Source organism: Danio aesculapii, chromosome 17 (assembly GCF_903798145.1).
Source record: "Danio aesculapii chromosome 17, fDanAes4.1, whole genome shotgun sequence".
NCBI lineage: Eukaryota > Metazoa > Chordata > Actinopteri > Cypriniformes > Danionidae > Danio > Danio aesculapii.
This window is the reverse complement of record NC_079451.1, coordinates 12,827,988-12,849,314: the sequence shown is the minus strand read 5'-3', so window position 1 is coordinate 12,849,314 and position 21,327 is coordinate 12,827,988. Positions and strand designations below refer to the sequence as shown.

Genomic DNA, 21,327 nt, shown 5'->3' with positions numbered 1-21,327 from the left:
TTTCCTGTCGAACTCTCCCAGACAGTTCAGCATTACCTCGGCGCGCTCTCGTGAGAGGCGCGCCTCCATAGTGATCGAGTCCAGCTCCAACCCGAGAAAGGAGATGCTCTGCACGGGGGCGAGCTTGCTCTTTCTCGGTTGACCTGAAACCCCAACGGGCGGAGGTGCCGGAGCACCTTGTCTCTGTGCATAATCAATTGCTCCCGAGAGTGGGCTAAAAATCAGCCAGTCATCGAAATAATTGAGCGTGCGGATGCCGGCGAGCCGAAGGGGCGCGAGGGCAACCCCCCGCGAGCTTGGTGAAAACTCGCGGAGACAGAGAGAGCCCGAAGGGGAGGACCTTGTAATTGCCACGCTCGACCTTCAAACGCAAACCGCAGAAACTGCCGGTGGCGTGGAAGTGTGGAGATATGAAAATACGCGTCCTTCAGATCTATTGCTTGCAAACCAATCCTGAGGACGAACGCATCGCGTGATGCGCATCTGCGTAAGCATTCCGAAGCGCAGCCTGTGAAGGCAGCGGTTCAAAATGTGCAGATATAGGATTAGCCATAGCCCACCGCTTTTTTTTTTTTTCTTTTTTTTTTTGGGGCACGATGAAGTGCGGGCTGTAAAACCCGCGCTCCATCTCGGCTGGAGGGCCGGCTCGATTGCATCCTTCGCCAGGAGGACAGCAATCTCCTCTCGCAGACAGGGGCGGACGCAGGACTGACCCTGGTCGCCCGTGAACCTGGGAGGCCGTTTAGCGAACTGAATCGCATAGCCGAGTCTGGTCGTATGGATGAGCCATTGCGATGGGCTGGCCCGCGCTAACCAGGCAGGCAGAGCCCCCGCAAATGGTCCCACCCGCACGATCGCTGACGTGCCAGCGGCGGGGCAGCGTGGAGTGAGTGGGCTCATCCGGGGAGCGCTGGGGCCCCACAGGAGAGCAGGCGGGAGATGTTCTCGTCTCGCACTCAAACTCCAGGAGAGGGGCTGGGAGTGGAGAGAAAGGAGACCGTTCTCTCGGTGCTCCATGAGCCATTGGCGAAATGCACCGATCCTGCGAGCTGGAAGGCATAGCGTCCCAGACTGGCAGTGTTCGGGCTGTCACATCCGGAGGAGGGGAAAAGTGCTCTTTCACTGAGGATTTTGATGGCGTTATTTTTTTTTTTTTTTTACGCCTTTAAATAACGTGCCCCGCCCTCCAGCGGGGAAAGAGCAAATTCCCTCCTCCCCAGATGGCCCGCCTCAGGGACGCTTCACGGTCCGTTTTACCGAACTTAGCGGCGCCCTGGGCGGGGGACGCTGGTTGCCGGCGCGATGCTCGGCGCAGCCGCGTGGCCGGAGGCGCAGGCGGGGGCGGCGAAGCAAAGCTGCGGGCGGGCGTCCTCGGCGAAAAAGCAGTGGATGTGGATGGCTCGGCGGGGGGGAGCGGTCATACAATCCCGCCGATAGAGACCTCGCCCATCGCCTCCGACTGCTCTATCACCGGCGTGAATTCCTGGGCGAATTCACCGCCAGTGTCGCCGAACAGGCCAGCCTGGGATATGGGTGAGTTAAGAAAGCGAACTTTGTCAACGTCACGCACATCACCAGGTTTAGCCTGAGGTGGCATTCCTGGATCACGGATGTGATCATCGTCCTTCCCAGGGCACACACAGCCGACTTTTTTTTTTTTTTTTTTGTAAGAGCATAGTCGGTTGCGGTGCGGAGCGCATGCTCAGTCCTGGGTCAGAACCATCCTCGCGCAGCCGGGCCAGCGCCTGCGCTTGGTAGCGCTGGTAGGTGGCCATAGCGTGCATGGTGAGGGGGAAGGCGCACGCAGCACACTGCGTGAGCCTACTGTGCCCATCCAGGAAGAAGGGGATGGGGAGGCTTAGAAGGTCTCGCCTTCATCCTCCACATCACACCCCTCTAATCGGTCCGGCCGCGGAGCTGGGGGATAAACCATCTCCAGAGCCACGGCCGAAGCAGCCTGGGGAAGCACAGCCGCAAAGTCTGCTTCTGGATTCGACTCCGCGCTCAAAGTCCCGGAGGGAGCGAGCGGGTTCGAATCCTCGTCAGACCTTGACAGCCCAACCTCCAAGGATGGTGAGGATGGAAGCGCACGCAGATCGGGCAGAAAAAAGTGCCCTCAGGACAGCGTGAGCTTACTGTGCACTTCCGGGAAGAAGGGGACGGGAGGCTTTGAAGGTCTTGCCTCCTTATATCCTCCACATACACCCATCTAGTCGGTCCCGGCCGCGGGGCTGGGGGATAAACCATCACCAGACCCACGGCCGAAGCAGCCCGAGAAAGCACGGCCATCACGTCTGCTTTTTAGATGCTAACGCCGCGCTCCTCCTCCCCGGAGGGAGGGAGCGAGCGGGCCTCGCATCCTCATCAGACAATGACAGCCCATCCTCCGATGCAGCGATGGACATCTGACCCCCGGTGTCATCAGGTGAGAGAGCGACCATCCAAGGACGGAGCGCTTCTCTTCACCTGAAGCTTGGATGGAGCGCGTGGAGGAGCGAGAGGTCCGCGGCCCGGGGGCGGCGGATTTACTCCCACTGAAACCCTCAGATCTGCCCGAGTGCCAACCGCAGTGCGGGGGACAACTGGGGTGGGTGGCTCTTTTGCAAGAGCGAGCCGCGATCTTAACTGCGCAACAGACATGACATCAGTGATGGCATGCACTGCCCGCGAGCACCGCATTAACATGCTGGACCCCCAGACATGAAACGCTGTGCTCGTGCCCATCATCCGGGGATAGGAAACCACCGCATCCAGAAACGCACGGTCGGAGTGACGTCTTGAAAAAGACGCGCTGCACGACCGTGTTGCTCTTTTAGGAAAGCTATTTTCCTATATACAAACCGCTCTTGGAGGACCGGACCCAAAGGACGCCAGGCAAGGGAGAAATACCCAGCTCGACCATCTGCCACTGCGTATACGCGCTCTGGACCGGGAGAAGCTGCTTCTCGATCTCTCTCTGTAGACACAGGTTGGAGATACCCTCAAAGACTCTCTCAGAAGCTTCGTGAAAGGCTCTGAAAGCGAAAGGATGTCGAGCATGGCACTGGCTGCGTCTTTATAGCATGACTGATTGTCATTGACGCCAGCTGTGCACGCTGACGCTGCCAACTCATTGGCATTTCATTGGCCCGTTTTTATACTCTTTCAGATGATTGGATTCTGACGAAATCCCCATAGTGGAAGTTTCCACATAGCATTGGAGTTCCCCATCCGAAGGGGAACTCCTAGTTATTGTTATTGTAAGAACACACCAGTAATAACAATGACATACATTCAGGATTAATTAATCTGCATATCTGCAAAAGTTGAACGATTTATTATTTTTTGCTGTGGCATGCACACGCCCATTGGAGGTGTGTTTTTGTTGGTGTGGCTTAAACCCTCAAAATTAAAGCAAAAGTGAATGGGTTTATAGAGGTGCTTTACGGTTTGGTGTGTATGAACAGCTGATGGTGGCCTAGCCACGACAGACACCAAAGAAGTGTGAGCAGTGTAAGCAAAGAAGCACATTCAAACTGGTAAAAGAAGCCGCACATGTTGCATTTTCCACAATGTTTTAGACGTGAATTGCCCCAGACCTACAAGCTGCATGGAGCAAACACAACACACAACTACATACATATTTTACGAGCTACAGAGAACAAGGATGGCAAGTTATCAAGATTCCCTGGTCGGCACATGCAAATAGTGGGCAGGGTAATGTTTTATTCAGACATCACAACGAAATGACTAAAGATCCGAATGCATAGTAAAATTTATACCCCTCTGAGTTTACTGTTTTTAGAAACAATAGCTTTATACACTGCACTTCTAAACAGATTTAAACAGCTGTATGTTTGTATTCACTTACAGCTGTTACACACTGCATACACTGAAAAAAATTATTCGAAGATGATTCCTTGGATCTACTCAATTTTTTTACGTTAAGTGGTTGTAAACAATTTATTTGTGTTGAATTTAAACAAACAAATTAAGTTGAACATTGCTTAATTTAATTTGTTTGTTTAAATTCAACACAAATAAATAGTTTGCAACAGTTTTGGATGCAACACTTTTTTCAGTGTAGAAAGCAATTTTGAATAAAAGAAAGAAAACATAATAGGGTCTCTTTAAGGCCATTCACACTATCCATGATAACTAAAAAAAAAACAATAAAGATAGTTCAAAAATCAATTTGAATATAAACCCACAGCAGAGTTCAGACCACAACTTTAACAATAAAGATGTAGAGAAACTATATTGTTGGCATCAGTTTCAGCTAATAATTTATATAACACTGACAGCCAGTTAGAATCCATTGAAATATAGCAGTAAAAATTGGCTTGCAAAGTTAAAAGCTACAAATTATATTATGGAGAAGCTAACAGCTTGATGCTAACCCCTCTTTTCAAAGGTGAATGAAACATAATGACTATCCTGAAAACAATTGGGTATGCCATGGAAAAAATGCTAAAAATACATCGAAATATGCAAGCCAGACTCACAAATTAAAGTACAAAAAAAAAAGTACCTCAGCTATCCTGTGCTAGATTCAGTGTCTTTTTGTTGCCCCCATTAAAAATGCTGGGGGAAATAATCTGTGTTGTTTTTGTTAACAATTGCTAATTACTATTTGATTTGATTAATTATTGCGTCATCTAAAAGCACATCTGAGGACATCTGCTGGTCACAAAGGTGTAATTCAAAGTGATTCATAGTAAACGCTTGGCAGTGTGGAGACACATATATTAATCATTACAATTTATAGTTATCATAGGGGGTATAAAAGGGCCTTTGCTTAGCTAAGGCTTGTTAAAATAAATACCTTAACCTACATTTTTGTGAAACTTAAAATATGTTGCTCCAGGTATGTTTTGTTGTTTGCTTCAGGTGACAAATCCTGTAGAGAGCACGGTTTACATTTTTGCAATTGGTTACCATCTTTAAAGCTTTTATTATTGAGTGTCACTGCATGTAAAAGGTATAAATTATTTTAACGTGAGATGTGCTGCTTCCTTCACCGATATAGAGGCTCTTCTGATCTTGTACTCTCATGGCATCCACCATTGCTAAGCAACCATCAGTCATGCTGCAGTGTCCCATCTCATGCCAATGTGGTCCCTTCTCTATACACATGCATGAGGATGTCAAACAGATAGACCCAGCCAATAGTGTTTTCAAAAGCAAATATAATTTACCTTGATTATATTTTTACCGCTTTTGTGGAACCACTCTTCACTTGACACAAACCCAAGCACACTGCATCAAAAGTGTACAACAAGTGTTGTCTGTAAATTTCCATATATCCTTGTAAATATTTAATGTTCTTTCTATATACATATTTTGCATTTATTTTTATCACTATCTTTGTAAATAAACTCACTTTATTGCATTTAGTTAGTCTTGGTATTTTGTCCCTCACTTGTTGATATTGTGTGTTTGCTTATGTGTTTCACCCAAAATTTATGTCCCCTTGACTCACCATCCTTAAAAACGTAACAAACATACAAAGTGTATTACCGAGCAAACTGATCATGCAGGTTGCCATTTCGAGGACATTATATCTCAGGACCAGGGAGTCTCTATGCATTTACGGGAGACTTACGAAGCTTCCGGGAGAGTTAGGATGTCTGGATAAGGCATTATTTGGCAGAGATGGAACTATTTAAAAAGGAATCTGTGGATTAACAAAACCTAAATATTTAGATGATCGCCTTTACACTTGTCTAAATTCAGCTCTTAGCAATGCATATTACTAATATCTGATATCTATGAATTATAAATATCTATGTAATTTTACCAACAACATTCAATCACATGCATGAACAATAATAAAATACTTTTGGCACTGGAAGATACAAATGATTAGAACAGGACAATAAAGCAATAAATAAATCAATAAATTCAGATTTTGAATCAAGAACTGATTCTGCATCAATTCTGAAATTTTCTGAATGCACGGCGAATTTGCAATTCTCTCTTGAATCGATTCTCAGCTTTTTAACATCAGATGGCACTGTATGCTTCACAAACAGCCACGCTCTGCCAATAATTACACATGCCACTTGAACATAAAACAAATGATTAATAAAGTTTAATTTAAGGTAACACTTAAATTAGGTAACACTTTACCTAAAAAGGTGTTAAATATGTCATGTCGTGTCATAAATATGATGGCAATTTTATGCATGCTTATGACAAGTCATGACAAAGACATCTAAAACAAGGTCATGTTTGCATTTAAAATGACATAACTGTGTTAATGACAATTGCCATAAGAATGCATATAATCTCATTCATATTCATGACGTCATGATTATAAAGGTCTTATCAAAACCCCTTTAAGTAAAGTGTTACCGGGAATTACAAGTGTCCATAGTGAGCTGTGTTCACATTAATTCCATGAAATAAAATTTATGGTGCAAATACGTTTGACCACTTACCATAAATTACCAAAAGCACAAGCACTCTTCTTCATGAACACTGAGGGCTCTATTTTAATGATATAAGTGCAAAGTCTGAAGTGCAATTGCGCAGAGCAATAACGGTGTGTCCGAATCCACTTTTGCCATGTTAAGGATGGTCTGCGCACTGGTGCATGATCTAAAAGGGTTGTGCTTTTTCTCTTGATGAGTTATTGGTGTGTTTTGAGCATAACATGCATTAAACCAATCAGAGTCTCATCTCCCATTCCCTTTAAAATTCAGTTGCATCGTGCCATGACACATTTGCTATTTACATGGTGGACTTTGTAAGTGGAAAAACTGAATGCTTTACTTGCGAAAAAAAACATTAAACATCATCACCTTCTGCATTCAGCCGCTTTTCTTTTCTTTTCTTTTTTTTTACTTTACTTTTACTCTTTACTTTACTCCTTTATTTTTGTGGAATAAGGAAATGGTGGAAACTCACTCCACTGAAGACATCTATTAGCCGTTATATTTAATTTTGTATTTTTGCTTGTTAAGCACAAAGATTTGTTTTAAAACTGGTTCTAATTTCCAGCAAATTAATAAAATAAAGTGTGGTTATAAAAGGAGTTATATTCAAACACACAACCTATTCTTATGCCCCATATGCTGATGCATACGTCTCCAAAACAGGTGGACAAATCTAAACTTGTTTTTATTAAAACAAATATAATTATGCATATAATAAATTCTACTACTAATAATGATAACATTATATAAATTGTCATGAATAAACTGAAAAAAAAGAGGTGAAGGCTTGGAGGTAGTAATTTTTATATTTCTGCAGAAAATAATAATTTTTGTAACATTTTAATCCTTAAATTGTTTTCATATATAAAGATATTTGTGCATTGCTGTACCTGCTGTGTGTTTTAAGCAATGTGTAAGCGTTTTGGACCGAAATACAGTAGATGCATAACTAACGTGATCTTTAATAAATTACAAAAATTCTGCAATGGACTTTAGACCAGCTTTTAGTTGGTCAATGGCTTGGCCTTAACACACCTCCTTTTCAGACCAGCACACCCATGAGTCCACAAAGTAACCAAATGGATTTGCTATTTAAACAACGTGGCGCAAAATGTGAAAATGACAGTTGCACTGGTCTGAACATAGCAACAACTCACAACCTAAAATGATAGGGCCCTAATAGTTTATGATTAAAAACTAGCTTAGAGCGCCATCTGCTGTTAGAAGCTAAGCCCAGAATCAATTCCAATGAGAATTGTGTTGTCTTCCAATAATATAACAGTTTATCCATGAGTCACAATACATTGATTTATCATCCCAGCCCTACAATTAATCTAATATCCTCTCAGAATGTCTGTTTCTCATGTGACAGTACCTTCACACTTGAGGCCTTGCCTGACGAGCCCCCACAGCATCTCTCCACAGTAGTCACAGAAGGTGGGCGCTTTGTAGGAGTGGACGTACAGCGCATGAGGTCGGATCTGGAAATCTTCAACTGTAGCTTGAGCTGCAATCAAAACGCAACTTAAAGGACAACTCAGGAGAAGAATGGATGACGCAACAAAACACTGAACAAAATAATGTAAATGAGAACAAAACAAAAGAACAGAACACAGAGGACACATTAGTCAGCATTTGCAGCATATAATTAAGCAGTCATACTGTTTCATAACATTCCAAAGAACAATGAAACTACTTGTTTAGCTTTCTTTTTTAGTCAGCATCTGCAGAGCAGTTTGAGCTCCTGGAGGCAAACAGACTTAGACAAACTCCACAAGGCCGTCCTTCAGTTTGACTTAAGGTCAGTGATTAACTGATGTGACTCAGACTGGAACGAGTTCATGCGAATGATTCACCAGGCTGAAAATTCAATATCACTTCAGAAAGTGAACATGCAGGCCTGTGGAACAGCACAGTGTGATTCTACAGTTCCTGTTTTAAAGCTTGCGGTTTAATGTTGGTACTCTTCTGGCAGACTTGAGTCTCACACTTGTCACTGTTTTGGTTCATCATTATTGTTCTCAACAGAGCCTGGGGTTTACTTCAAAACACAGAAAACATTAACACTTTCTTGTCAGTGGTTCTGTGAAAAAGCATCTGTCAAGGACAAGAAATGCACTGCACAAATGAAAGTATAAGATCAGTAAATATTTGGTGCATAGTAAACAGCATGCAAAAAATACACTGGCAAAAAGAACCAGTGTCCTAGATTTCTTCCTCAGTTGCACAGGTGGATGGTAGTGTAATTCTTTTCTTTTAACAACTAAAAGCAAGTTTTTTTTTATTGTCAAGACCTGCAAATACACAACCAGTTACATGACAGAGTTCCATAACTTTCCCTTATTTTGTAGCATAAGGTAAAAACATTTAGTAAGAGAAGCACAATATCAGTACACAATTTTATAAACTTGTGTTTTTGTTTTACAGTTGAAGTCATAATTATTAGCCCCCCTGAATTATTAGCACCCTTTTTATTTTTTTCCCCAATTTCTGTTTAATGGAGAAAAGATTTTTGGTCGTACTTTACGATAAGGTTCATTAGATAATGTTAATTAACGCCTTTACTAACATGAACAAATAATGAACAAAACATTTACTACAGTATTTGTTCATGTTAGTTAACTTTAGTTAATGAAAATACAGTTGTTCATTGTTAGTTCATGTTAACTCACGGTGCATTAACTAATGTCAACAAGCATGGACTTGAATGTTAATAATGCATTAGTAAATGTTCAATTATGATTAATAAATGCTGTACAAGTGTTGTTCATGATTAGTTCATGTTAGTAAATGCATTAACTAATGAACCTTATTTTAAAGTGTTACCGATTTTATTCAACACATTTCTAAACATAATAGTTTTAATATTCATTAAATATTCATTTCTAATATTCATTTCTTAATATTTATTTAATATTCATTTCTAATAACTGATTTATTTTATCTTTGCCATGATGACAGTAAATAATATTTTACTAGATATTTTTCAAGACACTTCTATACAGCTTAAAGTGACATTTAAAGGCTTAACTAAGTAGGTTAACTAGGCAGGTTAGGGTAATTAGGCGAATTATTGTATATCGATGGTTTGTTCTTTAGACTACCGAGAAAAAAACTAGCTTAAAGGGCTAATAATTTTACTTTAAAATGGCATTTAAAAAATTAAAAACTGTTTTTATTCTAGCCGAAATAAAACAAATAAGATTTTCCCCAGAAGAAAAAATACTATCAGACATACTGTGAAATTTCCTTGGTCTGTTAAACATTATTTGGGAAATATTTAAAGAAGGAAAAAAAAATTCAAAGGGGGCTAATAATTCTGACTTCAACTGTATCATTACAGTTGCCACACCTGTAATATTGTTGCTTTAATGTTTCCTTGCATTTGTGCTAGTGTTTTTTTCCTAATGTATTGATTGACAACTGATTTGAGAGAGAGAGAGAGGGACAGCCTCTGAGAGCTTTGCTAATTAATTTTATTTGGAGCATAAATTTTTAAATTACATTTGTTTTATGTGCGTACAAAGGTAAAGTTGACAATATTTCAATTGACCTAGTGAAGACATATAGTCTATGAAAACTTAGCATTTTTTTTTTTAACTCATAATTATTACTGAAACTACTCAAAGTTACTAATTTGTGTGTGGAACATGCATGTTTATTTTGTAATAAAACAAAATAATATATATTACTGATTATGCTAAATGATCTGATACTGAGTTTGTTTAGTCGTTACAGTCCCATAAGACCATCATCTTCAGAACACAAATTCAAATATTTTAGATCGGGGGTTAACTAATTTTCACTCGGGGCTACTTCAGTATTATATTTAATCCATAGTATGGATTTTCTGCATTCAGCTGCTCTGTGTTTCACGGAAACCTGGCTGAACGACACCATACTGGACAACGCGCTTCACCTACCGGGCTAACAGCTGTTCAGAGCGGATCGCGATGAAGAATCGACGCGGAAATCGCGCGGTGGCGGGACGTGCTTTTACATCAATGAAAGGTGGTGTACAGATATAACAGTTTTAAAGAAGATGTGCTGTCCAGATCTCGAAGCACTGTTTATTAACTGTAAGCCTTTCTACTCCCCGCGCGAGTTCTGCTCGTTCATCCTTGTCAGTGTTTACATTCCTCCGCACGCAAGCCTGGCGATACAGAAACTAGCTGATCAGATCACATTGATAGAGCAACAACACCCTGTTTTAATCATTCTCGGGGATTTTAACAAAGCAAAACTATCCCGTGAACTGCCAAAATATAGACAGCATGTTACATGTCCCACAAGAGACAGTACCATATTGGATCACTAATACCACAATAAAGGATGCATACCGCTCCGTCCAACGAGCAGCTTTGGGACACTCTGACCATTGTTTGATTCATGCCATTCCAACGTACAGGCAGAAACTGAAAACAGCCAAACCTGTATTAAGATCTGTGAAAAGATGGAAACATGGAAACAACCAAACAGAGCGGGATCTACAAGCCTGTTTCAACCTCACTGACTGGAGTGTTTTTGAAGCTGCTGCAAACGATCTGGATGAGCTCACAGAGACTGTAACATCTTATATGAATTTCTGTGAAGACGTGTGCATTCCTACCAGGACTCAACTCACATACAACAATGACAAACCATGGTTCACTGTAAAACTCAGACAGCTACGTCAGGCCAAGGAGGTGGCTTAAAGGAATGGGGAGAGGGCCTTGTATAAGCAGGCCCAATACACACTGGAAAAGGAGATCAGGGTCGCAAAAAGGAACTATTCTGAGAAACTAAGGAGTCAGTCCTCTTCCAGCGACTCAGCATCCGTGTGGTAAAGTTTGAAAAAGATCACAAACTACAAGACACCATCCGCCAGCACTGTAGACAATGTACGAATTGTAAACAACCTGAATTAGTTTTACTGCCGGTTTGAGAAAACCCCCCACACCCACTCTGAACTACTCTTCACGCCACCATTAACTCTCCCCACTGCTCTTCTCCCTGTACATGAATGACTGCACTTCAAAAGACTCCTCTGTCAAACTTTTGAAGTTTGCAGACGACACCACACTTATCGGCCTCATTCAGGACGGTGATGAGTCTGCTTACAGACAGGAGGTTAAGGAGTTGGCTATCTGGTTCAGTCACAACAACCTGGAGCTCAACACGCTCAAAACAATGGAGATGATAGTGGACTTCAGGAGAAACCCCCCTGCTCTCCCCCCACTGAGCATCATGGACAGCACTGTGGCAGCAGTGGAGTCATTCAGGTTCCTGAGCACCACCATCTCTCAGGACCTGAAGTGGGACACTTGCATTGACTCCATGTCAAAAAAGCTCAACAGAGGCTGTACTTTCTTTGTCAGCTGAGGAAGTTCAACCTCCCAGAGGAGCTGCTGAAACAGTTCTACACCTCCATCATTGAATCAGTCATCTGCACATCAATAACTGTCTGGTTTAGCTCAGCTACTAAATACGATCTCCAAAGACTACGTCGAATAGTTCGAACTGCTGAGCGAATCACTGGTACAACCCTTTCTACTCCCCAAGAACTGTACTTATCCAGAGCGAGCAAAAGGGCTGCCAAAATCACTCTGGATCCCTCACACCTAGCACACTGCCTCTTTGAACTTTTACCTTCTGGTCGACGCTACAATAATTAATTGTATTTTTTAAAATATATTTATTATCTGTTTTTTGTCCTGTCTCTGTAATTCTGTTGCACTGTAGAAGCTCTGTCACAAAAACAAATTCCTCGTATGTGTGAACATACCCCGCAATAAAGCTCTATCTGATTCTGGTTGACCTCAAGGGGCAGGTTACAATTGTTAGACATGTTATTATTCCTGTTAAATAATTGTATTTTTATTTCATTATAACATATTAAAGTAACAAATAAATACATGTATTTGCACCAATGTAAAATGTTAGACTTTAGATTCATTTTTGATCGTATTGATAAGACAAACACATATTTGAAAACTGCAAAGGGTCTATTTTTATTTGCATATGTTCATAATTTCAACAAAACAATATGTTTTTGTAAAATTAGTAAAACAGACAGAAAGTGCTTTCCTTTTCTGTGTCTTTTGTAAATCCAGTGTTCCACAACATTGCTGACGCCACAACCACAATTGCTGCACCCTCTCAACAAACTGAACTGAACCAAACAGTACAGCTCCCAAACCGTTAACTGAACTATGGAATTGGTGTATCATTACACCCCATAAATAAAAAAAAACACATATCAGACAGACATGACCTTTTCACAAAACTTTGTCAAATTTGAGAGCAGCAGAACTATGGAATAACCAGTCATTTTAAGCTGGGTCGCAAAACAAAACATACTATTGGAGGTGTTGTTTATACGTTTTATTAACTACATTCAACAAATTAAATATCTTAAACTCAATATCTTGAAGCCAACTGGGCAACATGAATGATGTGGAATACGTGACTTGTTTTGCATTTAAATACTTAAAATTGCATTTGGGGTTACTCATGCTCTTGTAGGTTACATAAAATTATATTATGTGTTGGATTTGATCGGCGGGTACTGACATGTTTTAAATGAAATCCGAGAGCTCCCTTATCCTCCATATACAACAATGGTTTCAAGACATTCAAAGTCCAGAAAAGAACAAAATTATTGTCCATCATCAAAAAAATAATAATAAAAAATAAATAAATAAAAAAAAAACATCAAAACATTCCATTTGACTTTAGTAGATCAACTGTAATCATATGACACTCCCCAAAAAAACTGTAAAATCAACTTTGTTTGTCTATGTGTTCCGTGTCAGACAGAGGTGCAGGTTTATTACGGTCAATGTGATGCTGGTAAAAGTAGTAAATGTGCACCCTGATCTGATGCGGAAGGTAGAATATGGGCAAACATTCAAAAAGTCATATTTACAGTTTTTGTTTATTTGCTGAATAAAAGTCTTCCTGGAGTTTCGTATGATAATAGTTGCACCACTGAAGCCACAATATTTGAATGTTTTTGGCTCCTTTTCTGGGCTTTACACTTCGCAGGACTCTTGCTTTCAACAGTAGTTTACCTCAGTAGTATGAGGGAGCTCTCTGATTTTACCTAAAATATCTTAATTCATGTTCCAAAGATGACCGAATGGTCTGGAAATTGGAACGACATGAAGGTAATTAATAACAGAATTTTTATCTTTGTGCGAACTAATATTTAATACCAGCTGTTTCTTTTTTTCAATTGGCTGATTGTGTCCTTCTCAAAAGTTGTTTGCTTCAGCCATGAAGAAGCCTATTCTCTGATGTCAAGACACAAGCAAAAGAAATGAATCTAAAAGTTGATCAAATCAAACCAGCTCGGGAGAGAGAAAAACAGAGTGCATTCCTTGTTGAAGATCAAAGAGAGAAAGCAGAGTGTTTGAGCTTGCACTGAATCACATGGCAGGCAGCAGTCCAGAGCTCATAATGAGGCATTCATAAAGACACTGCATACATTATACCAAACCAGCAAACCGGCATCTCAGACTTCAGGCAAAAGATCCAAACTTGCTTAATAAACTCTAAAATCAAATGAGAACAATAAATGCAGTCTTTCAAAGCTCCTTCAAAGTCCTTTTTCAAAACATTCACTTTCAGGAGCTCCTCAAATAAAGTGCAATCTGTTCCACTGCTGACCTTAAAATGGAACCAAAAAACACAGCTAACAGTTTGAAACCTGTCTTGAACAGAATGAGGACAGGACAAGGATGTCCAGTGCAGCAGATTATTGAGACAGACAATCTCAGACAAAAGTTGCAGGTGACTGAGGTCCTGTTGCTGCTCTCCACAAACTTCAGTCTTCCTGACAGAACCATCACCTACTGCAACAACAACAAGCTTTGCCTTTGAGCAGAGTGCTAACTAAAAGGGTGTTTTATTAGCACAGTTGATGGGCGCAGGAAAAAGAAACAAAAGACAACGTTGAGGGTCAGTATCTGGAAGCAGATTTGTTTGTTTTGTCAAAACAAAAAAAACCTTATTTTGTAACTAGACTGTAGTCCAGATCTGGAACCAATATCACTTCTAAAATATATCAAAATATTAAACTATAAAATTAAGCATATTTTTTAATATGCAATTTCACCTACATTTCAATAGGGCACAGAATTGACATATAAGTATTTACACTAAACCCCGGCTGGGTCAGTTGGGATTTCTGTGTGGAGTTTGCATGTTCTCCCCATGGGTTTCCTCCGGGTGCTCCGGTTTCCCCCACAAGTCCAAAGACATGCGCTATAGGTCAATTGGGTAAGCTAATGTTGTTATACATCTGTTGTGTATGCCCTGGTCCTCCAGATTGGGGGTTAAGTGTTGGGCTAATGACCCACCTCGTTAAGGTTCCTTACGAAAGTTAGGAAACACCTACACAGTGTGGCTAAATATCAACTTTAATCTAAATGGCTAGAATAAAAGCAGTTTTTTATTTTTTTAAATAAATTTTAAGTTCAAAATTATTAGCCCCTTTAAGCTAATGTTTTTTGCCATCATTTACTCACACTTGACATGTTCCAAACCACTTTGAGTTTTTTTGTTCTGTTGAACACTAAAGAAGATATTATGTAGATTGTTGAAAACATGTAATCATTCACTTCCATAGTAGGGAAAACAAATACTATAGATGTCAATAGTTACAGGTTTCCAACACTTTTCAAAATATCTTCTCCAACAATTGTTCAACAGAAGAAAAAAGACAAACTGGTTTGAAACAATTCAGCGAAGATTAAATTATCATTATTGTGATAGTGAATAGTGAATTTTCTTTTTTAGGTCAACTATCTATCCTTTTAATCTACGCAGTAGCTTTGTAAATACAGGTATGCCTTCACCTTCAAACAGTGTAGCACAGCAGTTCCCAAGCCTTGTGATACCTGATAACTCTATTCTGCATGTTTTGCATGTCTCTCTAGTTCAAAACACCTGATTTAGCGAACCAGGTTGTTTTAAGAGCTCCATGGAGAAACTGTGTTATGACTGTCATGTTCTCTAAATAATGATTTCTGATTTTTACCTCTGTCTATAAACAGGAAACTGGCTGAGCTTGAAGTGTACTTCATTTAAAAACAAAGGTTTACACTACATTGTTTGCTGCATTTTCAGATTAAACATATTACAAAAGTGTGACAAATGATTTAACCATAATCATGTACATTTGCATAAAAAAGACATACTGTGCACTTTAGTACCCTTGATGAAGGAATATCCTGTATCGACTTCACAGGGCACTTACAGTAAAATGGAACAAACCTCTAAAAAGGTAAGAAGGTCAGGGGCATTACAAGAATTAAGAACCACTGGTCTACCATGAACATAGTTAAGCACCCCACATTTGGAGTGTAAAGTTGGATTTTTTTATTCTAAAAGGTTCCTAACATTTTTTAACCGACAACTCACACAGCCAAAACACATTTATGTGACCCGTTGGAATTTCTAACTGACCTCACTGTGGTGGGTTGAACCCAAGATTGTTAACAGCCTTTATTAAATAAACTGGCAATGATTTGAATAAACTTAAAATGTACATAACATGTCACCAAGCAGAGAGAGTTTTTAAGAGACATTACTATTACCATTAGTACTCTTTAACAAAGTCTCTTAGAAAGAGACTTTTTAAGGAAAAGGTAAAACTAAAATCCAGACATATGTCATAAGTGGGTGAACTGTCAGTGGAGCAACATTTGTGTCACAGTAGATTTGAGTAAATAGAAATGTGACCTTGTTGTCTGTAATTATGTGTTAATGTCTGACCTGAAAATGCAACATGTGCAGTATTGTTGTTATGATCTTGGAATTTCTAACTTCTATCCGATACCTTGAAAAATATCGATATTCGATTCCATTTCCAATACCATGATGAAAAATTCCACAACATTAAAAGCATACAATTGTAGATGTGTTTTAAACAATGCTAAAATATCAAAATGAAGCATATTTTTACATCAACAAAACAGCTTGTGGTATTCTACTTGTTTAAAAATAATTATTGTGATTGTAGCATTGAAAATGCAATAATGTCTTTAAAATAAAGTAAAAAGGAGGGGGAAAACAAAGCTAAACCATATAGATGTTTGTATTTTCAAGTAGAAATAAATATTAGGCCTATCCCCTATTGGCTGAACTTTTCTGAACTCAAGAAAGAGCCCGCCTTTGCAGATGCACAAATCACTTTTCCACGAATATCAGACAAATGTGAGATGCAAAAGAAAAAGCGTGCAAAACAAACATTTGCAAGCAAAAAACAATTCTTAAGAGCCATAGCAGCATATTCAAACCATTGTATTAGCATAGTTGTGTTCGAGCTTGGAAATAATATATATAGGAAAAAAATATATATATAAAAGAAAAAACATTCTACATGCATGCAACTCTCTTTGCTTGGATTAACATTGTAATATGCAGATGTGCACATTTTGTCTTTGACTTCACATTTTTGGATGCAGGTATGTGAATGTGCATATAATCTGTATATGCAGCTGATTATTTCACAGGTAAGTTTCATGATACAATTTGTCTTTAACAACTTAGTATTGAGGCGACGCGGTGGCGCAGTGGGTGGTGCTGTCGCCTTACAGCAAGAAGATCGCTGGGTCGAGCCTTGGCTAGGTCAGTTGGCGTTTCTGTGTGATGTTTGCATGTTTTGTTCTCCCCGCATTCGCCTGGGTTTCCTCTGGGTGCTCCGGTTTCCTGTCACAGTCCAAATACATGCTGTACAAATGAATTGGGTAGGCTTAATTGTCCGTAGTGTATGAGTGTGTATGAATGTTTCCCAGTGATAGGTTGCAGTTGGAAGGGCATCTGCTGCGTAAACCCGGCCCCGGATTATTAAAGGGACTAAGTCGAAAAGAAAAAAAATTAATGAACTTAGTATTGATCCAACAGAGTTGTACAGCTCTCTGCAACAGCTTGCAGTATTTTATTGCTGTTCTTACCATAGGACATCATCTGATAATGGCAGATCGGAATGTGACTGCAGTAAAGGTAACAACTGGAGCATTGAGAAGACCTGGAGATCTAGGTCTACATTGAGTTTCTTTTCTTGTAGTCAAATATTAAATCAGATTTCTGTAAATGTAGGACCCAACAGATGAGGTGGACAGCTGGTTTTGATTGAACCCATGACCCACTGAGGGGCAGAATTATCAGTTATCAGCAGAATTAACTGTGAAAAGTTTATGTTCCAGGTAGTGTTGCCATTTTTTCAGGGCCCACACAACTCACATACATTCTTTTTCGGTAGCTGTATAGTTTACTTTAGCCCTAGTTAAAGTCCTACTGGCATAAGCAATGACTTCTACTCTGCCAGCATCCTAACGCTGTGCCAAGATGGCACCCAACACAGTGTCACTGGCATCCGTGTAAACTGGGAAAAGGAGCTAAAGATCAGCATGACCAAGGATCCATGGTGAAGTGAGGCAAGTTCTTGGCTGATCAAATGATTGTTGGCATTGAGTTGTCCACTAAAATTGTTGTCCTTTCTTTTTCAGGGAGTTGAGAGGTTCAGCTATCTTTGAACAGTTATTTAATTAAATTCAACTTTATTTCTTTAGCGCTTTTACAATGTAGATTGTGTCAAAGCAGCTTAACATAGAACATTATAGCAAATTGAAACTGTACCAGTCCAGTTTTCAGAGTTGAAGTTCAGTTTAGTGTGGTTTAATTTTCAATGCTGAAAGTCCAAACACTGAAGAGCAAATGCATTGATGCGCAGCTCCACAAGTCCCGAACCATGCAAGCCATAGGCAACAGCGGTGAGGAACAAACTTCACTAATTGACGAAAGTGAAGGAAAAAACCTTGACAGAGTTAGGGATGAATAGGTGGTACCACCCAGCCAGACCAAAGAACCTTTTTACCTCCTTCAGATTTTTAGGCAGATTTTTAGTCTGCTGAAATGCGTCTGACACTTACAATGTCATCTGCTAGAGGCAGCTATAGTTTGAAACTGAAGATTGTACTGTTGAATGGACTGGTCAGCTTGCCATAGTTGAAAGAGTTCATGCTAGACAGACAACAAGGAAGTACGCTTACCAAACACAGATTGAAAATAAGTGACAAACTGATGCAGAGATTGCAGATCTGGATTTGTGGGACTCCACACGGGTTGTGCCCGCTGTCGACCTTTACCAGTCAGTAAGGAAATGATAAAAGCGATCTTTACTTTTTTTCTGTAAGGAACTGTTAAGGAAGCATTTCAAAATACAACAAACCTTGTAAAAGAAATCCATTGCATTCTGACACCTCACCAGAAAATGGAGCTGGTTTGGCCATTGGACATACAGATGATGTGACCAGAGGGTTACACAAAGCAGATTGTTAAATGTGTTGTGAGTTCCTGCAGGGTGACTGAATTTTCAGGGGCAGGGGATTCCATTCCCTGTACTGTTTATAGATCTGGTCTTCTGTTATGGACTCAAAGTCCAATAACTCAATAACTCAATATTTATTCGCAATAATCACAAATCAAGTATTCAACTGAATCTTCTTTTAACAGGAAACTTTCAAAACATAAACTCTGTCTTATACTTGTTCCCGATTGCAGGGTGGATATTGGGGCAGAGGAGGAATCCAGAGGCAAAAGGTATTTCTTTGAGTCCGATAGGAGTAAGTGGGTGACAGACAAGGCATAGCATCTAACATTGAGATCAGATAATGAGAAAGGTAAGGAACAATATTATACAGTATGCAGTTCTGGTAATAAGAAGCAGGTGGTTGTAGTTAGAATGTCGGTGACTGTGTTCGGGTGAGCCGGACTGGTGCCCTGGGTTCTGAGGGGCTGGTGGATCTGTGACACCCGACTTTTAAAAGTTCTGGTTCACATTCAAACAGTTCAAAATACAATTTCAAGGATTCAGATTCAAAAGTTCACATTCAGTTTCAATTTAAAAGTTCAAGTTCATTTTGTATTTATTTCACATATTATCAATGTACATGGCACTATGCTGAACACTTGCATTTGTCTGTTTTCCATAGCACTCTAACAGTGTGCATTGACCTGCTTCATCTTAAACATCTTAAGGGTAAATCAATGAATTTAATATATTGCAAAACTGATCACAGGGGTTATTCTCTTGGCCCTGGATGCTGAGGAGGTAGGGCTGTGTAACAAAAAAGTAAAACCTTAAAATTTGAAATATTTCAGAATCGATATGCATTAAATATTGATATTTTTGTCATCACTAGCATGCACCGCTTGACCAGACAAAATGCTTCCACCACGTAGAAACAAGCACCTGCGTGCCACGATTCCATCACTTGCCACATCCCTAGTGTAAGTACCTTAATAATGCATCGTCGTTGCTTCTTTAAGATAGATAAATACCAATTTATTTGTCATTTAAAAATATTTTTCACATATCTATTTAAATGGAGTCCTGTGGATAACTTTAAGCACCCGCTACCCCCACAATCATAGCAGCAGCATTCACCTATCAAATCTGGTCTCAGTTGCATTGGGTTTAGTGCAGTTCTCTAGATCAGATGAGCAGTCAAAACCGACAGAACTAGAACAGTGGATGCACTGACAGCCATGTACTTAGCAAAATCAAAAAAAAAACAAAAAACAACCCAGGTTCATTCTGAAAATGTAGTCCTGAGGACATTTCTGGAGACCGCAAAATACATCCTGGGAGGTACGTATTTGTGCAGTTTTTGTTTTTGCGAATCCACGAGAGGCCGCTGTGCACGCTTTTTCGCATCTCGAACATCTCTCGTGAGCGCCGTTCGCGCCCGCGTCGTTCTCGTGTAAACCCACAGTTTTACCGATTGACCCACCCGCCCGCTTACTTCCCTAAACCCAACCAACAATTTACAAAAAAAAAGCCGTCCAGAAAACGAAAAGCCCTCGTCTGATTTTTACCACGTTTTCGTATTTTACCACATTCTCAGCCTGTTATGAACTTGTTACCTTTATTTTTTGGATTCTGTTTTTGTCTTACCTGATTTCTGGAACCGCTCTTCCCCGGGCTCGAACTCGGTTGTCGTCGTCGTGCTCAGCTCCTCTCTGCGTCTCAAGTCCACCAATGTACACGACGAGCTAACCGGACAAACTGGGAAACCCCTCCACACGGAAGTAAGCGGTCAGCCGGAAAGCACGAAAGGGAACGACGTCACACCGCCCCGTAGCATTCGCTTAAAAAACAAAATGCAGCCTTACGTACCTCCGGCTACATAATTCACGGTCTTCAGAAATGTCCGTGGGACTATGTTTTCAGAATGAGCCTGGGATGAAATTTTATTTTATTTTTTTTGGGTTGTTATTAAACCAGCTGGCAAAATTGAATACTGAAAGCATATTAACAACTTATTATTTATTTCTTGTTACTTAATTATACATCAAATTATGACATACACTCACTGGCTACTTTATTAGGTACACCTGGGAATGATCCGAAAAATAGAAAATATCCAGTGGGCACGAATGCCTTGTTGATGCCAGAGGTCAGAGGAAAATGGTTTGAGCTGATAGAAAGGCAACAGTCACTCAAATAGCCACTTGTTACAACAGAGGTATGCAGAAGAGCATCTCTGAATGCACAACACATCAAACCTTGAGGCGGATGGGCTACAGCAGCAGAAGACCATACCGGGTGCCACTCCAGTCAGTTAAGAACAAGAAACTGAGGCTACAATTCGCACAGGGTCATCAAAATTGGACAATAGAAGATTGGAAAAATGTTGCCTGGTCTGACAAGTTTCGATTTCTGCTGCAACATTCGGATGGTAGGGTCATAATTTGCTGTCGCAATATGAAAAAGTGAATCTATACTGCCTTGTATCAATGGTTCAGGCAATGGTGTAATGGTGTGGGAGATATTTCATCGCACAGTTTGGGCCTATTAGTAACAACTGAGCATCTTGTCAACACCACAGCCTACCTGAGTATTGTTGCTGACCATGTC

General features: G+C 40.4%; 1 protein-coding gene across 1 annotated transcript in view; it reads right to left on the bottom strand.

Annotated features, from left to right (window-relative positions):
- prkd3 (protein kinase D3) overlaps window positions 1-21,327 on the bottom strand; it is a 190,374-nt gene that overhangs the window by 65,810 nt on the left and 103,237 nt on the right. Inside the window, 1 exon segment of the mRNA XM_056477312.1 lies at window positions 7,795-7,926. Coding sequence (XP_056333287.1) covers window positions 7,795-7,926 — 132 coding nt within the window.